Consider the following 19,929-nt stretch of genomic DNA (forward strand, 5'->3'; position numbering starts at 1 on the left):
GCAATACACATTATTCTCAACTCTTTTCTAGAAAAAAAAAAATAAGAAAAACTAAACTTTCAATTCAAGAAACAAAAGAAAAGTTATACTTAGAAATTATTGGCATGAAAAATAAAGAAAAAAAAACTTTGGTTGATCAGTAAAACCACAAGCTGGTTCCTTGACAAGACCAAGACTTAATAATATCTTGTGTACAACTTATAATCCATGAATTTAAAAAGCTACATTAAATGAACAATTTTTAAGAAAATATGACAAAAATTGATCTAAGGAGATACAAAAGAACCTAATGAGCAATAATCAAATCATAAGTTGAAATGGTAAGTAAAGATGATAAAGATTAAGTACCCAATTGGGAACCAGTTTCAAAAGGTTTTAACAGGAAAATTCTACTAACCCTTCAAAGAACAGGTAATTCCGTTTACACAAAATATTCCAGTACATTTATTTTAAAGGGGTGGAGAATGGGACAGGGGAGCAGAAATTCCCCAGTCTTAGGCTAGTGGGACAAGTATAGCACACAGGTTAACTCCACCAATAAACATAGATGCAGAAGTTATAAAATCTTAGTAGAGTGTAAAAAAGGAATTTACTTTTAAATATATATATAACTCAGCATAACGTGTCCCAGGAATATAAAGATGTTTCAACAAGCTACTTCTATGACATGAGCAATTATCTGTACTAATTTTTACAGATATTAATAGTTTATTCAAGCTCTATGGAAGCAGACTAAAATAAGAATATGGCATGATACAACTTCTCCTCCCTTGTGCTGTTATATCTCTTTTCCTCTTCACCTTATCACAACCTGAATCAGAACTCATAGTTCATCTACAATTTCTTAGCTTGAAGGAACATTAGCTGTCACCTAGTATTCTAGTGTATCTAGTAACCGTACTTCCTTTTCAGTGTGAAGATAAGGAAAGCAAGACCCAGGCTAACTGCAGCAGCTGGCCATACCCATTCTACACCACACCAGCACCTTTCTCCTCAGCATAATATCTGTCCTATACCACACATTACAACTGAAGGAACCGAACTGAGACTTAAACAGGATGGTTACATAATTTGTTTTATAATAAATAAACACTCATAAGGAATATATATTCTTATCATATAAGAACAAATTTTAAATGATAAATAACAACAAAATAGTAAAACAGCATTTTTAAAACCAATTGTATCTCTTCTTCAAATATAAACTCATGCATCCATTCATCTCATTCATCTATTACTCATTAAACAAATATTCATTGCGGAGTTTTTAATGTGTCAACCACTGTTCTAGATGTTGAGGGGAAGAAAATAAATAATAAAATATTTAGCATGCCGAATGGTGTTAAGCGGTATGGAGGGAAATAAACGAGAGGGAGATGAGGAAAGCCGCTGACTAGAGTTGCAATCTTATGTAACGAAGGTGCAGTCTGGGAAGACAGCACTGGAGCAAGTACTTTTAAAAGAGGAGGCAGCAAGGTGTGTGGCTCTCCTAAAGGAGCACTTTAAGTAGAGGAAACAAAAAGTACCAAGGCCCTGAGAAGGGGGTACACATACTGGCAGAAAACAAAGAGGCCACTGTGGCTGGATCACCCTGTCCAAGGGGAAGAGAAGAAAGATGAGGTCGGAAAAGTAAGGGTACATTCTGTAAATCCTTGTAGAAAAGTTTAAGAAATCTGACTTTTACTCTGAATAAGATGAACACTAACTAGAGAGTTTTTTAAAAGTGACATGATTGGACTTACATTGAAAAGAATCATTCTTGCTGCTGTGCCAACTATAGAAGTCTACTGAAATAATCCTCCCAAAAGACAATGCTTTAGTGTAAGGTGATAGCAGAGAAGCAGGTGGGCATGGTTAGAACCTGGATTTATTTTAAAGATGGAGCCAAAAAACCTGCTGATGGACTGGATGTGTAGACTGACGGAAAGAGAGATGTCCAAGATGCTCCACGGTTCTTGGCTGGCCTCAGGAACTGAAAGGATAGAATTGCTATTTACCAAGATGGGAAGTCAGCAGAAAGAGCAGGTCTGAAAGACTGTTCTGGACATGCTGCAATGATTGTGCTGTTATTAGGCATCCGAGTGAAGATGCAGGGAAGTCAGCTGGATATACAAGGCTGGAATTCAAAGGAGAGATCATAAAAATGTCCTTTGTACATTATATATCATTATATGGTAATGACAGTACTGACCCAGTAAAAGTACTGACTTACGTCTAAATTGTTTTTAAGCAACTGTGTCTTTCAGACTAAACAAAATTGATCATTGGAATTTCTAACATATAGGATTAAAAATAACTATTTCGGCCAGGCGCGGTGGCTCAAGCCTGTAATCCCAGCACTTTGGGAGGCCAAGACAGGCGGATCACGAGGTCAGGAGATCGAGACCATCCTGGCTGACACAGTGAAACCCCGTCTCTACTAAAAAATACAAAAAACTAGCCGAGCGAGGTGGCGGGCGCCTGTAGTCCCAGCTACTCGGGAGGCTGAGGCAGGAGAATGGCGTAAAACCGGGAGGCGGAGCTTGCAGTGAGCTGAGATTGGGCCACTGCACTCCAGCCTGGGCGACAGAGCGAGACTCCGTCTCAAAAAAAAAAAAAAAAAAAAAAATTACTATTTCATTCCAGAACTAAAAGCACGAAAGTTAAAGATTATTTTGTCCGGATGTTTAAAATGTAGGAGACGTTAACATCTCTGTCATACTAGGATATGATGGCCAATGGCAATTACCAACTTTCAGATCTGAAGAGAAGGAAGAGCAGTAAACACAAAGACAATAAATCTGTAAATCAAAGAGAAATTTCTAAGATCAGAGTAAAAAAGGGAAGGTATGTCACTGCAGAATGTTCCAGAATTGGTACATATGAAAAGCAACAACCAAGTTGGCCGAGTGACAGTATGAACAACCTACTGATTTATACTAGAGCTGTCCAGCAAACAACTGATGATCTATTATTGATACATTTTACTAAGTTGTCTTACTTGTTTTCTCTTCAGAACATATTCCAACCTCCCACCCCCCCCCCCACCCCCCCCCACCACCCACCCCCCCCCCCCCCCCACCCCCCCCCCACCCCCACCCCCACCACCCCCCTTATATTGAAAATAAAGGATTCATTTTCCATAAACATGTTTAGAATCAAATGTGCTAATATTTACCTGTGTAAAAAGCAAGATGTTTATAAAATGATAAAGAATAAGAACTGAGACATATGAACTTTAACTGCTTATAGCAGATAGAACGCAGGATTGTTTAGAGGTTAATATTACTGTTTTTTTCTTTAAATGGCATTCAATAGGTCCATCAAAATGTAAAACCTTATACTAGCCAAAGAGAGAACAGCAACCCAAGATTAAAAAAAAACATAAGCATGTAAGTCAAGTCAGGATACTATTACAGTTCTTTTGCTACATAACTTAGTTAATGAAAACTAATGTTTTCCTCCTGATGGTATCTGACATGGGCTGAATTCATCCAGAAACAGAAGACAAGCAAAACTGGTAGACATGGTATGTAGAGGCCAGTCTCCAAAGACACAGAACAGAGGCAGGACAAAACTTGGCAGGAAAGGTGCGCCAAATAGAGCACAGTCAACAGAGAAAGATGATTCTGGTGTGGCCCAGCAAGGTGCAGCTGGGCTGGTTTCCTCTGAACCACCCCTATCTTCCATACTCCAGAGGCCTCGTGGTCAATCAATACAATCCTCAAACATCTCACTCATACACCTCATATATGCAGGGTCACACACTGACTTAGTATCATATCTTTTTTCCCTCTTCTGCCTGAGTAATGGAATTTTACAGGGTTGAAGTAAATGCAATCGAGAAAGTGAAACATGGTATGACCCTCTAAAATGAAGATTACAGGTCTGTTCATTGGTAGAAAGTCTCCCTAATGTGTTCTCCCCATAAAAATGAGACACAGTCCTCCAATTAAGAGAACTGGACTCTAATAACAGGCACTTAACAAAATCTCAAGAGAGCCAAACGCAGCTGAGTAACAACTGTCTATTCCCTACCCACATCCTCAATGCTGCCATTATAAACTCTTTAAATATAAAATAATAAAAGTTTAGAACTATGATACTATTTCGCACAACCTCATTCACCTCATAAAGGAAATAAAACCAAAGAGGCTAAGCTACTTGCCCAAGGTCATAAACTTCCTAAGAAGCAAAAAGAAAATTAGAATCTATATTTGTGAACTAAGGCCAGTGCTTTTTCTATTTCATTATACAATGCTTACCAATAATAGCTCTGTTTCTATTTTAAATCAGATGCTTTAGAGATTTCCTAACCTTTCATATAATGTTAACATTTAAATATTCTTTGGTTTTAGATCTCTAGCGTCCTATTTCTTTTCACTTTGCTAAAACTCCTTACAATGTTTACCGCCTCCAAAAGAGCTCATTCAATCTTGTAAAGATGAAAAAAAAAAAAAGCAAAATAAATTAAGTAGAAAATAGTTTAGCTGAATTGCAAGCTGAGTAAACTAAATCACTCAAACAGATATATCAAATGCTTAACAGTCACAAAATGAAAAATGTACTAATTACTGTTTTCTTAATCAGCTCTTCCTGACCTAAGAAATTTATCACGATAACTGCAGTCCCAAGGACATACACACTAATGGAACAAAATATCCTTTGTTTGATGTCACAGCATTATAAATCTCTAGTGCTATTTTAAACTGTCAATTTATTTGAAATAGAAATGTCCTTCACTTTCATAAATCCTATAGATCAAATTCATCTCACTTGTTTATGAAATAAAATTACAAAAAGTAGCACAAATCAATCACGTCTCATGAGTCTTCTTCTGGACAGACGGTGGTCAGGGCAAGGACAGGAAGTGGACTACCTCTCCATTTTGTGTGTAGAAATCAAGACTTTTTTTTCTATTAGCCTATTTTGAAAAGACAATGTAAAGAGTGGTTTCTGTTCCTCTGGGAAAATATAATTTTTTAAATAACCACAATCTGGCTATTTTTAAAGTTTTTAATAGTTTTTTCACATTAATACAGATATAATGTACAAAGGACATTAAGCTGCCAATGATATAATGAGAGCAAAGTATGTAGCTTGATGTCAAGTTAGATTCAATAATTTGTATGTAAATGCAAAAGCAGTAACAGTAAAAACATTTCTGAAAAAGAAGAATAAAGTGAGAACACTTTAATCTACCAAGTATCAAAGTGCACAACAATTAATTAAGACAAGGTTACATAAGGTCAGAATAGAAAGTCACTACACAAAGCCATGGACATATGGACATGATATAGGAAAACAGAGGGGGACAGGACTGATTTTCCTTAACTGATACATGTTAGCGTGATGGTTACTTTTATATGTCAACGTGACATCAAGTATTTGTCAACAGAAGAGAAGATTTTACCTCAACCAATAAGACATCAATTTAAAAAAAAACTACTTCAAAGTGTCATCTATTAGATGCAGATATACAGATAAGCATATAGACATAAAGGTAGATATGTAAATCTTAAATCAGGATGTAAGAAATATTTCAATATACCTGTATGCTGCCGAACTCAACATTCTCATAATGGAAATGCGCACATTCAGCCATCTTCGGAAAGTGACCTTTAGTGAAGGGTAACCTGAAACACATGAAATAAATAAAAAACAAGATAGTGAAATAGTAAAAATTACTAAGTTTAAGGGGAAAATACAAGAGCTCATGCAAGCAAAAATATTTAGTAAGCACATGCGCATGAGCCACACATATCCACACAAATCCTCTTAAAAATACACTGAATCAGATGAGTATTATATTTAGTGTACAGAACAAAACCAAAAATAAAAAAAGCATCACCGTATCTCCTAATGTTGACCCAAATCAATGTCCATAGAAAAACTGTTATTTTCAGCAAATGTTATGGAAACTGTGAACAGCCAGCTTCTAACCAGAGCAGCATGCCCAACACAAAGTACGAAACCAGGTTTTACCTGTGAATGTTGTCACAGCCCATCAGTCCTGGAGTGGTGGACCTGGACGCAGAATGAACATGTTTATCCTTGTCTTTCCTCTGCTTACACATGAAGCATGGCTATCTAACTCTACCAAGTGAAAAGATGGTTTTCCTGTTTAAAACTGATTAGCTTCAGGTATAGGATGAATAGCCCTTATTCGAAATGACACAGAGACCAGAAGAATTTTGGATTTCAGATTTTTTCAGATTTTGGAATATTTGCTTATATCTATGGGTATCTTGGGGCTGGGACCCAAGTCTACACAAAAAATTCATTTATATTTCATATACATTTTATACACAGCCTGAAGGTAATGTTATACAATATTTTAAATAATTTTGTGCATGAAACAAAATTTTAACTGCGAACACTCACGTAAGGTCAGGTGTGAAATTTTCCATTTGTGCTACCATGTTGGCACTCAAAAAGTTTCACATTTTGGAGCACTCTGGATTTCATAGCTTCAGATTAGGGATGCTCAACCTGTATTTCACTTAATAGTCAACTCTTGGCATCTACTTCATGCTCCTCAAAGGCAAACCTGAAATCTAATAATCTCATAACTCAGACAATAAAGCTGGTATTTCCGAATGAATGAGAGCATGCACTAAGGGTACCAAGAATGACATGGTTAGATTGTACCTATCAAACAACTGTAACATAACAGAAAATGACATAAGTTGCTTCAAGAACAAAAATAAAGTATATTTTAGATGAGTGGATAATCTGTAGGCCTATTCCACTGCTGAGTCATAATTTAAGGATTAACAATTGCTCAGTAACAGCATATTTTTGTAAAAAGTCTAAATAAAAGTTTTAAGAGAACTAAAGAACTGATTTCCATTCATAGGAATTCATTTAGAACCCACTGTAAAGTTATACTCACTTTTTTACATGCTTAACCTTCATACTGGCTGTACTGCCACACGTCTTAAGAGTAAGATCTCCAGGAATCTCAGGAACATCTGCGCCTCTTGCCTTAAAAAATAAAGACAAAATATTTATGACTATTCCTTTAGTATTATACTTTTTTAAAAAGCAGGTTATGATTTATGTTAATAGTTCTTCTGACTTTTTACCTACAAAATATATCTTGGTTTAATAATCTTACTTGAGTTTTAATTATTAAGAATATAAATTATTCACCTGATTTAAATATTCAGCTTTACTGTATAAGGGAAATTTTTCTGTGAGAATAAGAATCTTCATGCTTTTGTAATCAGATTTCAAAACCAGCTATTATATATCTCAATATGAATTAAAATTTCCCCTGAAAGTTGTTGGAATAAAATAACCTTGGTTAAAATAATAAACATTAAAATGTTAATATAAACATAGAAATTAAGAGATTAAAACATGTATTTCTCACACCAAAATCTGAACATGACATGTATATAAATACTTCCAAATTACTCCTTAGTCTATCATAGTTTTCACAGTGGTGAATTCTTCACTTCAGTGACACAATCAGGTATATCATTTTAAAAAAAAACAAAATGAAAAATCAAAAAGTTCTTAACACTCTGGACAAAATAAAAGTCAATTCCAAATATCTATCTTAAAAATAAATTTTGTGCTATAATACATATGATTTATAATTTAAAAAAACTTAAGCTGAATTATGATAGCCCATGCCACATGACTCAATAGGCGAGAATAATGTCGGATAAGCAGTTAAAGTAAGTTGGGCGGAGAATCACAACCTTAACTTCTGTAATGTTTTCTTGCGAGAGAAAAAAAAAAAAAGCCAGACAGTTTAGATACATGTTTGTTTTTTTTTTAAATAGGACTTTTCAAAGATATGAGTTAACAATGTATGAATTTATGAGAATGAAACCTTGTTACGTCATCACAACGTGCTGGGTTCATTTTTTCTTTTTGAGGGTTGTTTTTTAGCAAATTTAACTATTTATAAGGGTTGATATTTCATGATCAAGCCTTCTTAGATGTATTTTTATTCCTTCTTATAGGTCTCCCAAAGAAAACAGAGTATTATTATATTCTTCAGTAATGAAACAGAACTCATTCCATCTTGCACAGCTATCATATGGATTCAATGAAACTTTTTATAAATATAAGATAATATCTTGTCTTATCTTTCCTCTAGATACAAAGTTACTTCATAATCCTAGGTATTATTTCATCAGTACTGATCAGCATCCAAGTATACCCTATCACACTAGAAAAAAAAATTTAAGACTAAAATAAAAAGTATATTTTAAAAAAGGGAAAAGGAGATAATATCCTAGAAAAAGAGTTGACAAACTTTTTCTTAAAGAGCCAGCTGGTAAATACTTTAGGTTTGTGGGCCACATTATCTTTGCCACTATTCAATTCTGCTATTGTAGTGTAAAAGCAGCCACTTGTAAATGACCAAACACAGCCATGTTCCAAAAAAACTTGATTTGCAAAAACAGGCACCCAACAAGGTAAAGTTCGCAAAGCCCTGTCCTACAAAGTTAGTGCTGTGGTGAAATAAATTATCATCCAGTTTTTATAGTGTGTTGCCCAAATCGCCTCATCTTTCAAGAAGGTATTTAAAAAGCTTGGAGACACCATCTTTCTAGTCCATTTCACTTTCATTTAACATATTCACTAATTCAATAGTTTTCGTTTTCTTTCACTTACAGAAAAGAGAAAAACACTGACAAAGAAAGATATAATGAATAGATACATGAAAAGGTGGGTACAAAGAGACAACAGCACTCTAGACTCTAATAAAGATGGCAAAACAATCACGTACATGATACATCAGACTAATTATAATATCCTAGATGAATACAGTATTGAGTATTAAGAACTGAGTGAACAAGATATTTCTAAGGACAAAAAAGGAAATACAGTATTCTCCAATTGGTCATTCAACTGAAAGTACTTTTTCATGCAATATTCTGCAACAACCTGGATCATCTGGTTTTGCCATTTAAAAAAAAAGTGAAAGTGTGACAATACTCTTTCATCTTTTATGATGTTTGTGCACCAAAATTTACTTGACATAACAGGTTTGCCAAGCTTAAATTCTTATTAACATTTCTGATAAGGTGGCTTTTCACTATTCTGCATTGTTCATAAATTGACTTAAAAACATAAAAGAATAAAAAAGAATCCACTAGACTGAGTTAATAAATGGAGATGATGTAATTGGTAGACTGGAAATTGAAACGTTAGCAAGCTATGTGCTAGCTAGGGAGGCCACTGTTCCTAAACACATCTAAGGAGAAAACAAGAAAACCTGCCCAGCCTATAATCCGCATGAGGGAGGAACATCATGTACCACACACCTCTGCAACCACAACTGACTGGGCTGTAGATGGAAACATGACCCAAAGGTAAATCCACAGGTTACGCAAAAGGGTCTGACAGGAAAATCTCTGCCTAAAAAGACAAAATGATAATAATTAGGCCAGTGAACCAAACAAGGGTCCAAAAAGCTTCAGAGGGTTCACGAAAATATGTCTGAATCAATAGTTCAACTAGCCTGTGACCATGTATGTTCTGTACAGCAATATTTTCCTACAGCACAGAAAAGTTCCAGGAATATCCTAGGCTCTCAGTATATTTTTGTGAATGAACAAATACAATACACTTTAACATAACAAGGTTTTATCATTTACTCTTTTAAGATGAAGCCAGTGGAATTGAAAGGAAAATACTGTACTATTATTCGATCACCTGATGAACTAATATTTTCATCTACATATTTTAAAAATAAAATAAATTACCTTAAATTTCTATTGAGAGCACATACTTGTGTTATTTATTCTGTTGCTCCAAACCAAAGATTAAGGAAGTTCTTTTTTAGAAAATAGTTCATTAACTGATATTCATTCATAAAAATAATTTTTCCGATTTTTTCATGTTATAATTATCGCTTAATTATGCTTCCAAAATAGAGTTTATAATATCATCAACACAGTAACAGCACCATTCATCAACAGAACACTCAAAAGACCTCAAAAGACAACTGAACTTATGTTCAGAAAAGCACACACCATTTACATTTAAACGCTCTATGTGTCTATCTCTAACGATTAACTGGCATCCTAGAAAATTAGACCAAAAGATTAAGGAAATTAACGGATTCAATAACAATTTTTATCTCCTCACTCTTCCCTACTTGTTTACACTATATAATTCAGCATGTTCATTATCCCTGCCTATACAACCTTATCCTCAAAATCCAATTCAAATCCACCTAGTCCATTTAATCCTATACTGATAATTTTGCCAAATGTTGATACTTTCCTTCATTAATCTTTCAAAGGATTTATCCTGTATACAGTATATTGGAGCATTTCATTATATTTTTATTCATCTTTTAATGCAAACTGCCATGTAGTGTTGTTCTCTAATAAAAGACTTTTCCATTCATCAAGAGGGTAAATTTCTTGAGCATGAAGCCAATGGAATAACATGCGTACATACTTTACTAACATTTGACATCCACAATCTCCATTACAACACTAAAATTTAGCATCCTTCAAGGAAAACAGTCAAAGAAACTGAGCATTGTTAACTACCCTAGAAAAGCACATAATGATTTTATCTCTGATTTTTAATTCCCCTAGATGACATTATTATCTATGAAAGTCTACAGTTAACAGAGTCATTTTAATAGGTCTAATTTTATGATTAAAAATATTTTACCCTTACTGTTTGAAGCACACTGCTCAATGATCTTCCAGAGGGCCTGATCTAATTCACACTGCTACCAAGCATGCGTAAGAGCGCCTACTTTCTGACCACCTCACAAACATCAAATACTATTGAATCTTTTTACTTTTTTCATTCTGATAGGTACTTCTTTACCTTTGTTTTACAATTAACAAGATAAAAGAAATGAACATAATTTCACATTTTGGTGGGTATGTAGTTATTATTGTGTGTAACACTGTTTTCATCTTATATTCTCTATCTTCAATTTTTTTTAATTAAGTTAAAGCTAGTCATATTTGTAGGACATAATATGCCAAGATATTTAATAGCTTTCCATTAATTATAAACCTCAAAGTTAGAAGTCTTACTTAGACCTTCTAATTTCAAGACTTATTAAAAAGCAATACTCAGTAAGACAAAGTGCCACTAGAGTTAAGGACAAACAAATGAATGAAATATAATGCAGTCCAAAAAAGGCCCACACGGATACAATAAAAGTTTATTTATGACAAAGGAGCCAACGCAATTCAAAAGAACAGCACTGTCAATAAATGGGAACAGCACAGTTTTTAAAAGTATGCAAAAATTAAGAATAAAACTTCCATCTTCTCTTAATATGCAAAAATTAATTCAGGATGGAAATTCATTCAATATGAAAAATAATAAATCTTCTAAAAATAAACACAGAATAATAAATCTGAGCTAAGTAACAAGAAGCAAAAAAAAAAAACACTCTGAAGAGAAAAAAATTAATACATTCAATGGCATCAAAATTACAAACAAGGAACTTATACTCAACATATATAAAGAACTCCTTGTAACAAAATAACTAATAATCCAATTTTTAAACTGGCAAAAAAAAACCTCAACAGGTATTTCACAAAACAGAATACTTAGAGTCAATAATCAAGCTACTCGGTGTCATTACTCATCAAGAAAATGCAAAATAAAACCACAATGAAGTAACAGTACACATCTGCCAAAAAGCCCAAATTAAAAATAAAATAGAATACCAGTGTTGGCAAAGATGCATTGCTGGTTAGAGTATACAACAGCATAACCATTTGGGAAACTGTTTGATAATTAATTGGCAATTCCTACTAACCATACTCCATGATCCTATGACTACACTCCCAAATGTGTATCCCCCTAAATTATTTCATATGTACAACAAAAACTTGCACATAAATATTAACAGAAGCTTATTCATAATCACTAAAAATAGAAACATTATAAATACACAGAGTAGAATCGGTGAATAAATTATGGCATATATATATATGTAATGGAATTCTGTGACTGAAAAATAATTATTAATATATTATAATTATTAATATATTAAACAACATGAATAAATCTAACAGTTGTTACAGCACATGAAAGAAGACAGAAGAAAAAAAATCTTGCTGTATTATTACCTTTATATGAAGTTCAAGAAGAGGTAAAATTATTCATAGAAATAAGAACAGTGTTACATCTGGCTGGTGAGAAATACGAAAAAACCTTACTAAGAAATGCTTTATATCTCGGTGTGGTTGGTGGTTTCACAGAAGTATACAGGACATCAAATGGACAAACATTAGTGCATTTTACTCACTTGTGTGTGTGGGTGTTAAAATTAACAGTAAAAAGGTCAAGGGGAATTTGTATAGAACTTTAGCTGGTTCCACATTCGCCTGGAATAGTTATGATAACTATGGAAACAACGAGAAATGAGAGAATAATAATACTCCATAGAACTGAAAAAGAATGATGTCTTTCAAACTCATTTTATAATACCAGTTAACCCCAGATATGAAAACCACCCAAAGAAAACAGGAAAAACAGCCTTGGAGAGCCAGAGAACGTGGGCAAAGTCTCCAATAAAAAATCACCCAAAACCACTTTTAAGCAACCAGATCTCGTAAGAACTCACTCACTACGATGAAAACAGCAAGGGGGAAATCCTTCCCCATGATCCAATCACCTCCCACCAGGCTGCTCCTCCAACTTTGGGAATTACAATTTTACATGAGATTTGGGTGGGCCCACAAATCCAAACCATATCACCAGTTGAGTGGTGGTATGGGTACTTAAGAGCCTCAGTGAAAACCCATTTTTGAGTAGAGAAACAATAAAGGAAGACCCTACTGTATAAAGGCTGTGGGGATAACCCTTGGTATTATTTTCTCTCTTTTCTTCCATTACTTAGACCCAACAGCAGCCCAAATCAGGAAAAATAGTGCAAGGCAAGACTTTTTGGTTTTTAATTTTTATTTTTATTTTAAGTTCTGGGGTACATGTGCAGCATGTGCAGGTTTGTTACAGAGGTAAACATTTGCCATGTGGTTTGCTGCACCTATCAACCCATCACCTTGGTGTTAAGCCTACCATGCATTAGCTATTTTTGCTAATGCTCAGTGCAAGAGTTTTAAAACTCTTAGAGAACTTTATCTTTCCCACCAAAGAAAACAGGAAAAGCAGTCCTGGAGAGCCAGAGAATATGGGCAAAGTCCCCAGTAAAAAAACAGCAGGCTGGGCACAGTAGCTCATGCCTGTAATCCCAGGACTTTGGGAGGCCAAGGCAAGAGGATCGCTTGAATCCAGGAGTTTTGAGGCCAGCCTGGGCAACACAGGGAGACCCCATCTCTACAGAAAAATGTAAATGTTAGCCAGGCATGGTGGCATGTGCCTGTAGTCACAGCTACTCAGTGTGCTGAGGTGGGAGGATTGCTTGAGCCTAAGGTTAAGGCTGCAGAAAGCCATGAGCAATGCCACTGCACTCCAGCCTGAGCAACAGAGCAAGATCCGGGCAAAAAAAAAAAAAAAAAAAAAAACCCACAAGATAAGACCACAGTGATCCCCATGAAACTGAACTGATGTTGAAACCACCACCTATAAAAATCTAGATGAAACTTCAATCTGAACCCAGTCAGACTGATGTCTAATAAAGCACAAATCAACATTCTCCAGAGAATTTCAACAAGGAGTCAGTCTCACAGCATAATATTCAGAATGTCCACGACATAATTAAAAAATACTAGCTATATCAAAAACCAGACAAATATGAGCTATTTCCAAAGGAAAATACAATCTAGAAATGTCAAATCTGACATGAAACAGATTGGACTAATCAGACAAACACTTTAAAACAGGTATTATAAACACACTGCATTAGATATTGGAACCAATGGAAAGACTGAAATACTCTTACAAAAATAAAAATAAAAACTATTAAAAAACCCAAATATAATTTTTAGAACAGAGAAATGTAGCATCTCAAAAAATACTGGCTTAGCATAATAAAATACCCTGAGACTGGGTAATTTACAAAGAAAAGGGGTTTAGGTGGTTCACGGTTCCACAGGCTGTTTAGGAAGCATGACTGGCAAGGCCTCAGGAAACTTACAATCACAGTGGAAGGCAAAGAGGAAGGAGGCATGTCTTACATGTTTAGAGCCAGGGGAAGAGTGAGCAGGAGGAAGACTGACAGAGAAAAGATTCAGTGAATCTGACAACAGACAAAAAATTATGCAATCTGAAGATAGTTAATTGTTTTAAAAGACTGACAAAATATGAACAGACCTAAAGACAGCTAAGGGACAATATCAAAAGATCTAACGCTCATGTCTTTGAAGTCTCTGAAGGTGAGAAAAAACACACTAGTACAGGGAAAAAATGAAATTTCTGAAAACATTACAAATTTATTGAAAGATATACATTTACAGATTCAAGATCACAGAAAACAAAACAAGTAACATCAAAGAAAACTACAAACCAAAACATCATAATCAAGCTGTTGAAAACCAAATATAAAGTAAGCATTCTGACAGCATCCAGAAACAAAAAAGATACATTATATATTGGCATAGAGTAATAAGGATTTAAATGACTGTGGATTTCTCATCAGAAACCAGGAGACAGTGGGGCAATGTCTATGCAATTCGGAAAGAACTCTCAACCCAGAAATCTGTGTCAAGTGACAATATCCTTCAGAAATGATGTAAAAATAAAAACACACTAAGATAAGAGAAAACTAAGAGAATTTGTCACCAGTAGATAGGCTCTAAAAGAAATGCTAAAAGCAGCGCTTCAGGTAGAAGGAAAATAACTCAGGTTAACTGAAATTTGGCCCTTCTGGCAAGAAGGAAGAACAGAAATGGTGAATAATTAGGTAAATATAACAGATTATTAATCTCCACTTAAATGCTTTAAAATATACGTGCCACGTGAAAGCACAAATTATAAAACTGGTGAAAGTTTATGTGATCTATATAAAATCTATAACATAAGGATGGTAGATAAGGGAACCTAGATGGTGGTAGGATTTCTACATTCTACTTGAAGTATAAAATAATAATTTTAAGTATAATATGAAAAGTTAGTAAACTGGAACCAAGAGTATGTAAAAAAAGATAAAACACTATGATCAAGCAGAACATCCCAAGACTGTAGTGGAACAAATAATCATACAGTCATCTCTGAGGCAGTACAAACACCTGAAACAATTCCAAACCCTATTCGTTAAAAACAAAAAAAAATCAGCACACTAAAAAATAAAGAGAACATCCTTAGTGTGAGTTTTAAGAAAAGTATCCAGAAAGAAACTAAAGGTCTGTAGTACTTAATGATGAAATATTTAAAGTTTCAAATTTGATATCAAGAACAAGAGAAGGATGTATGTACCACATCTATTCATCATTATTCTGGAGTGCCTCACCAGCACAATCAGGAAAGTAAAAGAAATAAAAGATAGTGCACATGTGAAATCTGAAAGAATTCACAAACTCAGAATTAATCAAAGAATGTGTCAAGGTCTCTAGGCATAAAGTAAATACACAAAAATTAACTAGATTTGAAACATATTAGCAATAAACATGTGGAATATAAAATTTTAAAGCCAATTGTAAAATTCCAACTATAATAGCATTGAAGAAAACATCAAATACCTAGGAACATATCTAATAAAAAATGTGAAAGACCTTGCTATGTTCTGAACATCTGTGTTCCATCAAAATGTGTATATTAAAACCTAACCCCCAAGGTGATGGTATTAAGAGGTCAGGCCTTTGGGAGGCGATTATGCCATGATGGCTCTGCCCTCATGAATGGAATTAGTGCCCTTATAAAAGAGGCATGAGTTGTGGGAGCCTGTTTTGTGTTCCACCATGTGAGAACACATAAAAGGTGCCACTTCTAAGAAAGAAACCCTCGCCAGACACTGAATCTGCTGGACTGATCTTGGACTTCCCAGCCTCCAAAACTATGAGCAGCAAATTTCTATTGTTTTTACCAAGTCTAAGGTATGTTGTTATAGCAGCCAGAACAGATTAAGACAGAATTCTATACTAAAAACTACAAACATTGTTCAAAAATTAAAGACAATCTAAATAGATATATTATACATGCACATGCGCCTCATTTGTATAGATTAGAAGATACAATAATGTCAAGGTGTCAATTCTTCCCCAATATTATCTGTAGACTTATCTGCAGAAATTGGGAAACTAATTCTAAAAACGTATATAGAAATGCAAAAGACACAGAAGTACCAAGATAAGAAGGGCAAAGCTGGAAGACACTACCTATCAGATATCAAGTTTTATGTAAAAGTATAATAACTAAGACAGTGTGGTATTTGGTCTAAGCCTAGAAAAATGGACCAAAAGATCACAACAGAGAATTCAGACAGCAGCCAACAATATGGTTATGTGACTCATGACAAAGGCACCACTGCAATTAAGTCAGAAAAAAGATGCCCATTTCAATAACTGTACTAAGTCAATCTGATTTCTACATGAATAAAAATGAATGTTGGCCGGGCATGGTGGCTCACGTCTGTAATCCCAGCACTCTGGGAGGCCAAGGTGGGCGGATCACGAGGTCAGGAGATCGAGACCATCCTGGCTAACACGGTGAAACCCCATCTCTACTAAAAATACAAAAAATTAGCCGGGCGTGGTGACCGGCGCCTGTAGTCCCAGCTACTCGGGAGGCTGAGGCAGGAGAATGGCGAGAACCCAGGAGGAGGAGCTTGCAGTGAGCCAAGATCGCGAAACTGCACTCCAGCCTGGGACAGAGCGAGACTCCATCTCAAAAATAATAATAATAATAATAAAAGAATCTTAACCCAAACCTCACATCATGCACAAAAAATCAATTTTAAATAGTTCACAGACCCAAACATAAAAGGTAAACATGTTCTTCTACAAAGTACTTTCATGACATTGGGATAGGCAAAGATTTCCTAAAAGGACGCACACAGAAAAAACAATTATTCTGACACCCTACAAAATTTAATAAAGTGGACTTCACTAAAGCTAAGTATTTCTGATTACCAAATGATAAAATTAAGCGTTCAAAAAGATAAGTCAGAGTCTAAAAGAAGAAATTAGAAGATATGTCTCAGATAAATGACTAGTGCCTATAATAGATAAAGAACTACTAAACATTAACTTAAAAAAAAGACAACCTAACAGAAGAAAAGGGCAAAACTTGAATGAGCACATTACAAAAGAGGATATCTCAGGGTCAATAAGAATATGAAATGGTGCCAAACATAAATAATCATCATAGAAATAAAGCCCACAATAAGATTCTACTACACATAAACAGAACCCAAGCACAAAAACTACATATTGCAGGATTTCACGTATAAAAACAATGGTTACCTTTGGTGGGAAAGCTAATGACTGAGAGCTACTCAAGGGAGCTTTCTGAATTTCAGGAAAAGTTTCATGTTTAAATCTGGGTGGTGGTCATATAAGTAGAAAACATAAGCAAAAAGTCATAAAGCTATAAGATAAGATCTGTGACTTCTCTGTATGTAAGATATACCTCAATAACAAAGTAAATAAAATTAAATGGGAAAAAGAGACAATAGCAAGAAAGTAGAAAATTACAGGCTAATTTTATTAAACACAAATGCAAAAAAATAAGCCAAATAGAATAATAAATCAAATCTATCATTGTGTTAAATATATACATCATAAGTGAATTAAATTTGTTTCAAGAATGCAAGGATGGTTTAATAGAACATCTATTATTATCATTAAGTCTTTAATTACAATTAAAATGAGGAAAAAACATTAGATTATTGCAATAGATAATAGAAAAATTGTCTGATAAAACTCAACACCCATTCACGATAAGAACTACCTAGCAGGACTTTTGGTTCACAGTAGTAGATTGAAAACATATTTACCTCTGCTCTCTCTTACATCTTATCAAACTAACGATGATTTTTTAAAACCATTTTCTTCTTATACTAACAAAAGTATAAAATGCCATATGCATCCATAGGTATAAGGTTATTCTCTGCATGACTATCTAGTAACTAAAGGGTGAAAAAAACCTAGATATCCATTGAAAGAAAACAGTTGAATACACTATACTGCATCCACACAATGGAATAGTCACAGCTATAAAAGGAATGAGGAATATTTCAATTTATTGCTATGAAGTAGTCATCAGCACATATGAACTGAAAAAAAAAAGCAGGGTACAAAAACAGGTTACCTTTAACTAAAAGACTGTAAATATAAAAAATATATATATGTGTGTTTTCTTACACTTAAAACAATGGGAAGATAAACTAAAAACTAATTTAGATGCTTACCTAGGAGGCAACAAAGAGATAGGGATGGAAGATTTTTGTGAATGTCTCAGTTTTGTAGTTCAGATTTTGGGGTCATGTAAGTGTTTTAAGTATTTGTAAAATTGAATTAAATTAAATTAAAATGGGATGAAAGGGCAATCCCTAAGATCAAAAAACAAATAAAACAAATGAACTTAATTATAAGTTGGTGCCTTAAGCACACAGAGAGGAATTACCTCAAATGACAGTGAAGAAAAGTACTAACAATATATTCCTAGTGGGATATGTCGTAAAGATGAAAGGAAACAAAATGTTTGGGAATACTGACATTATTATTCTGAAACTATTAAAAGTAGAAGATTAAAGCAAACAAATAGTTATTAATGTCACTAAAAACTAAGGTTTTAAGTATAAGAGATACAAATATGAAATCAAAGAAATTAAGTAGAAACCCATATTCATTTCTTTTTTGAGGGTGTGTGTCTGTGTGTTTAAATAAGGCAGCTAGAATGACAGTGGACAGTCACATGCAGATGATGTATTAAATCTTGATTATGGCACGGCATATAGTACTTTGTGATACACTTGTGCGTAAGATTATAAAATGAGAATTCAATATTAACACAGTTAAATAAATTTGAAGCTGATTAAATACTGAAGAATGTTCATTGTCAATTACTGTACGTTAACATGCAGCAGGAAACAGGCAGAATATCACAGGGCTTTTTTATTCTTTTCTCAACATTTTAATAAAAGCACATTAAAATATATGACATACATTTATCAAATTTATAGATAAAAGAAAACTGAAATGGACATTCACAAACTCTGAGTGACAGAATTCAAAGAGATTTTTAAAAGCTGCCAAGACGAACCAAATGAATGTGAACTGTAGCAAGAATAAAAATTGAAGCCCTGAATTTAAATTCAAAATTCAATTATATAAATATGGGGATGGGGAGCAAACTGTTTGACAAGAATTCATGTAACAAGATCTGAGGTTTATAGTTTACCACAAGCTTAATATAAGCCAAAAGTATACTCTTACTGGTAAAAAAAAAAAAAAAAAAACCAATGCAGTCTTAAAGAGTAGAGCATCCCTAAGAGGGAAATATTTGTATCCCTATAATCTGAACCAGTTAAACCACATAGAGAACAGCTCATCCATTTCAGGAAAATACAATTTGATATGGAAAGCTTGCAAAACTAGGAATTGGCAACGTTTTATTCTGTCTACTTCACTGTTTCCTAATCCAAAAAAATATTCTACCATTCCTCCACTGTACAGATCTTTAAAGAATCTTTCAAATACCGTGTTATCTTGGTCCCATATCCAAAGTGCTAACATTGACTGGGTAACTGTAAACTGACATAAAAGTAGTTTAACACATTGTGTTCTGATACAGAACCATAAAGCTGGCTACTTCTACAGTCAGCCCCACCATAAGCCCACCCTCTCCATATTATTTATGTGTCTAACCCTTTCAAAATACTATAAACTCCATCCTGACAGGTGTTAACAGAACACCAATGAGCATTACCAATTTTTAACTAAGAAAACAAAATAGGGTACGGAGAGATGTTCAACACAATCATGGAGTTGAAAGACATCTCATTTAGACATTCCACTGTAAAGAGGAAACTAAGACCAGGAAAGAAGAGATTTGCACAGTGTGTTAATCACAGAATTTGAATTAAACTGGATTTTT

At 34.2% G+C, this 19,929-nt stretch overlaps 1 protein-coding gene across 9 annotated transcripts in view; it reads right to left on the minus strand.

Moving 5' to 3' along the window:
- The window catches only part of ARHGAP32 (Rho GTPase activating protein 32), a 308,498-nt gene that overhangs the window by 154,462 nt on the left and 134,107 nt on the right, over window positions 1–19,929 (minus strand). For 5 of the 9 annotated variants that reach the window (XM_050755922.1, XM_050755919.1, XM_050755916.1 and 2 more), the window contains exons 3-5: window positions 6,875–6,966; window positions 5,965–6,006; window positions 5,531–5,615 (exon numbers count right to left, since the gene is read on the minus strand). In XM_050755922.1, the coding sequence (XP_050611879.1) occupies window positions 5,531–5,615; window positions 5,965–6,006; window positions 6,875–6,966 (219 nt within the window). Of the gene's footprint in view, window positions 1–5,530; window positions 5,616–5,964; window positions 6,076–6,363; window positions 6,537–6,874; window positions 6,967–9,269; window positions 9,364–19,929 lie in introns of those variants that run through there. The other 4 variants (XM_050755918.1, XM_050755924.1, XM_050755923.1 and 1 more) reach the window with 4 other exon arrangements.

Source organism: Macaca thibetana, chromosome 14, assembly GCF_024542745.1.
Source record: "Macaca thibetana thibetana isolate TM-01 chromosome 14, ASM2454274v1, whole genome shotgun sequence".
Classification (NCBI taxonomy): Eukaryota; Metazoa; Chordata; class Mammalia; order Primates; family Cercopithecidae; genus Macaca; species Macaca thibetana.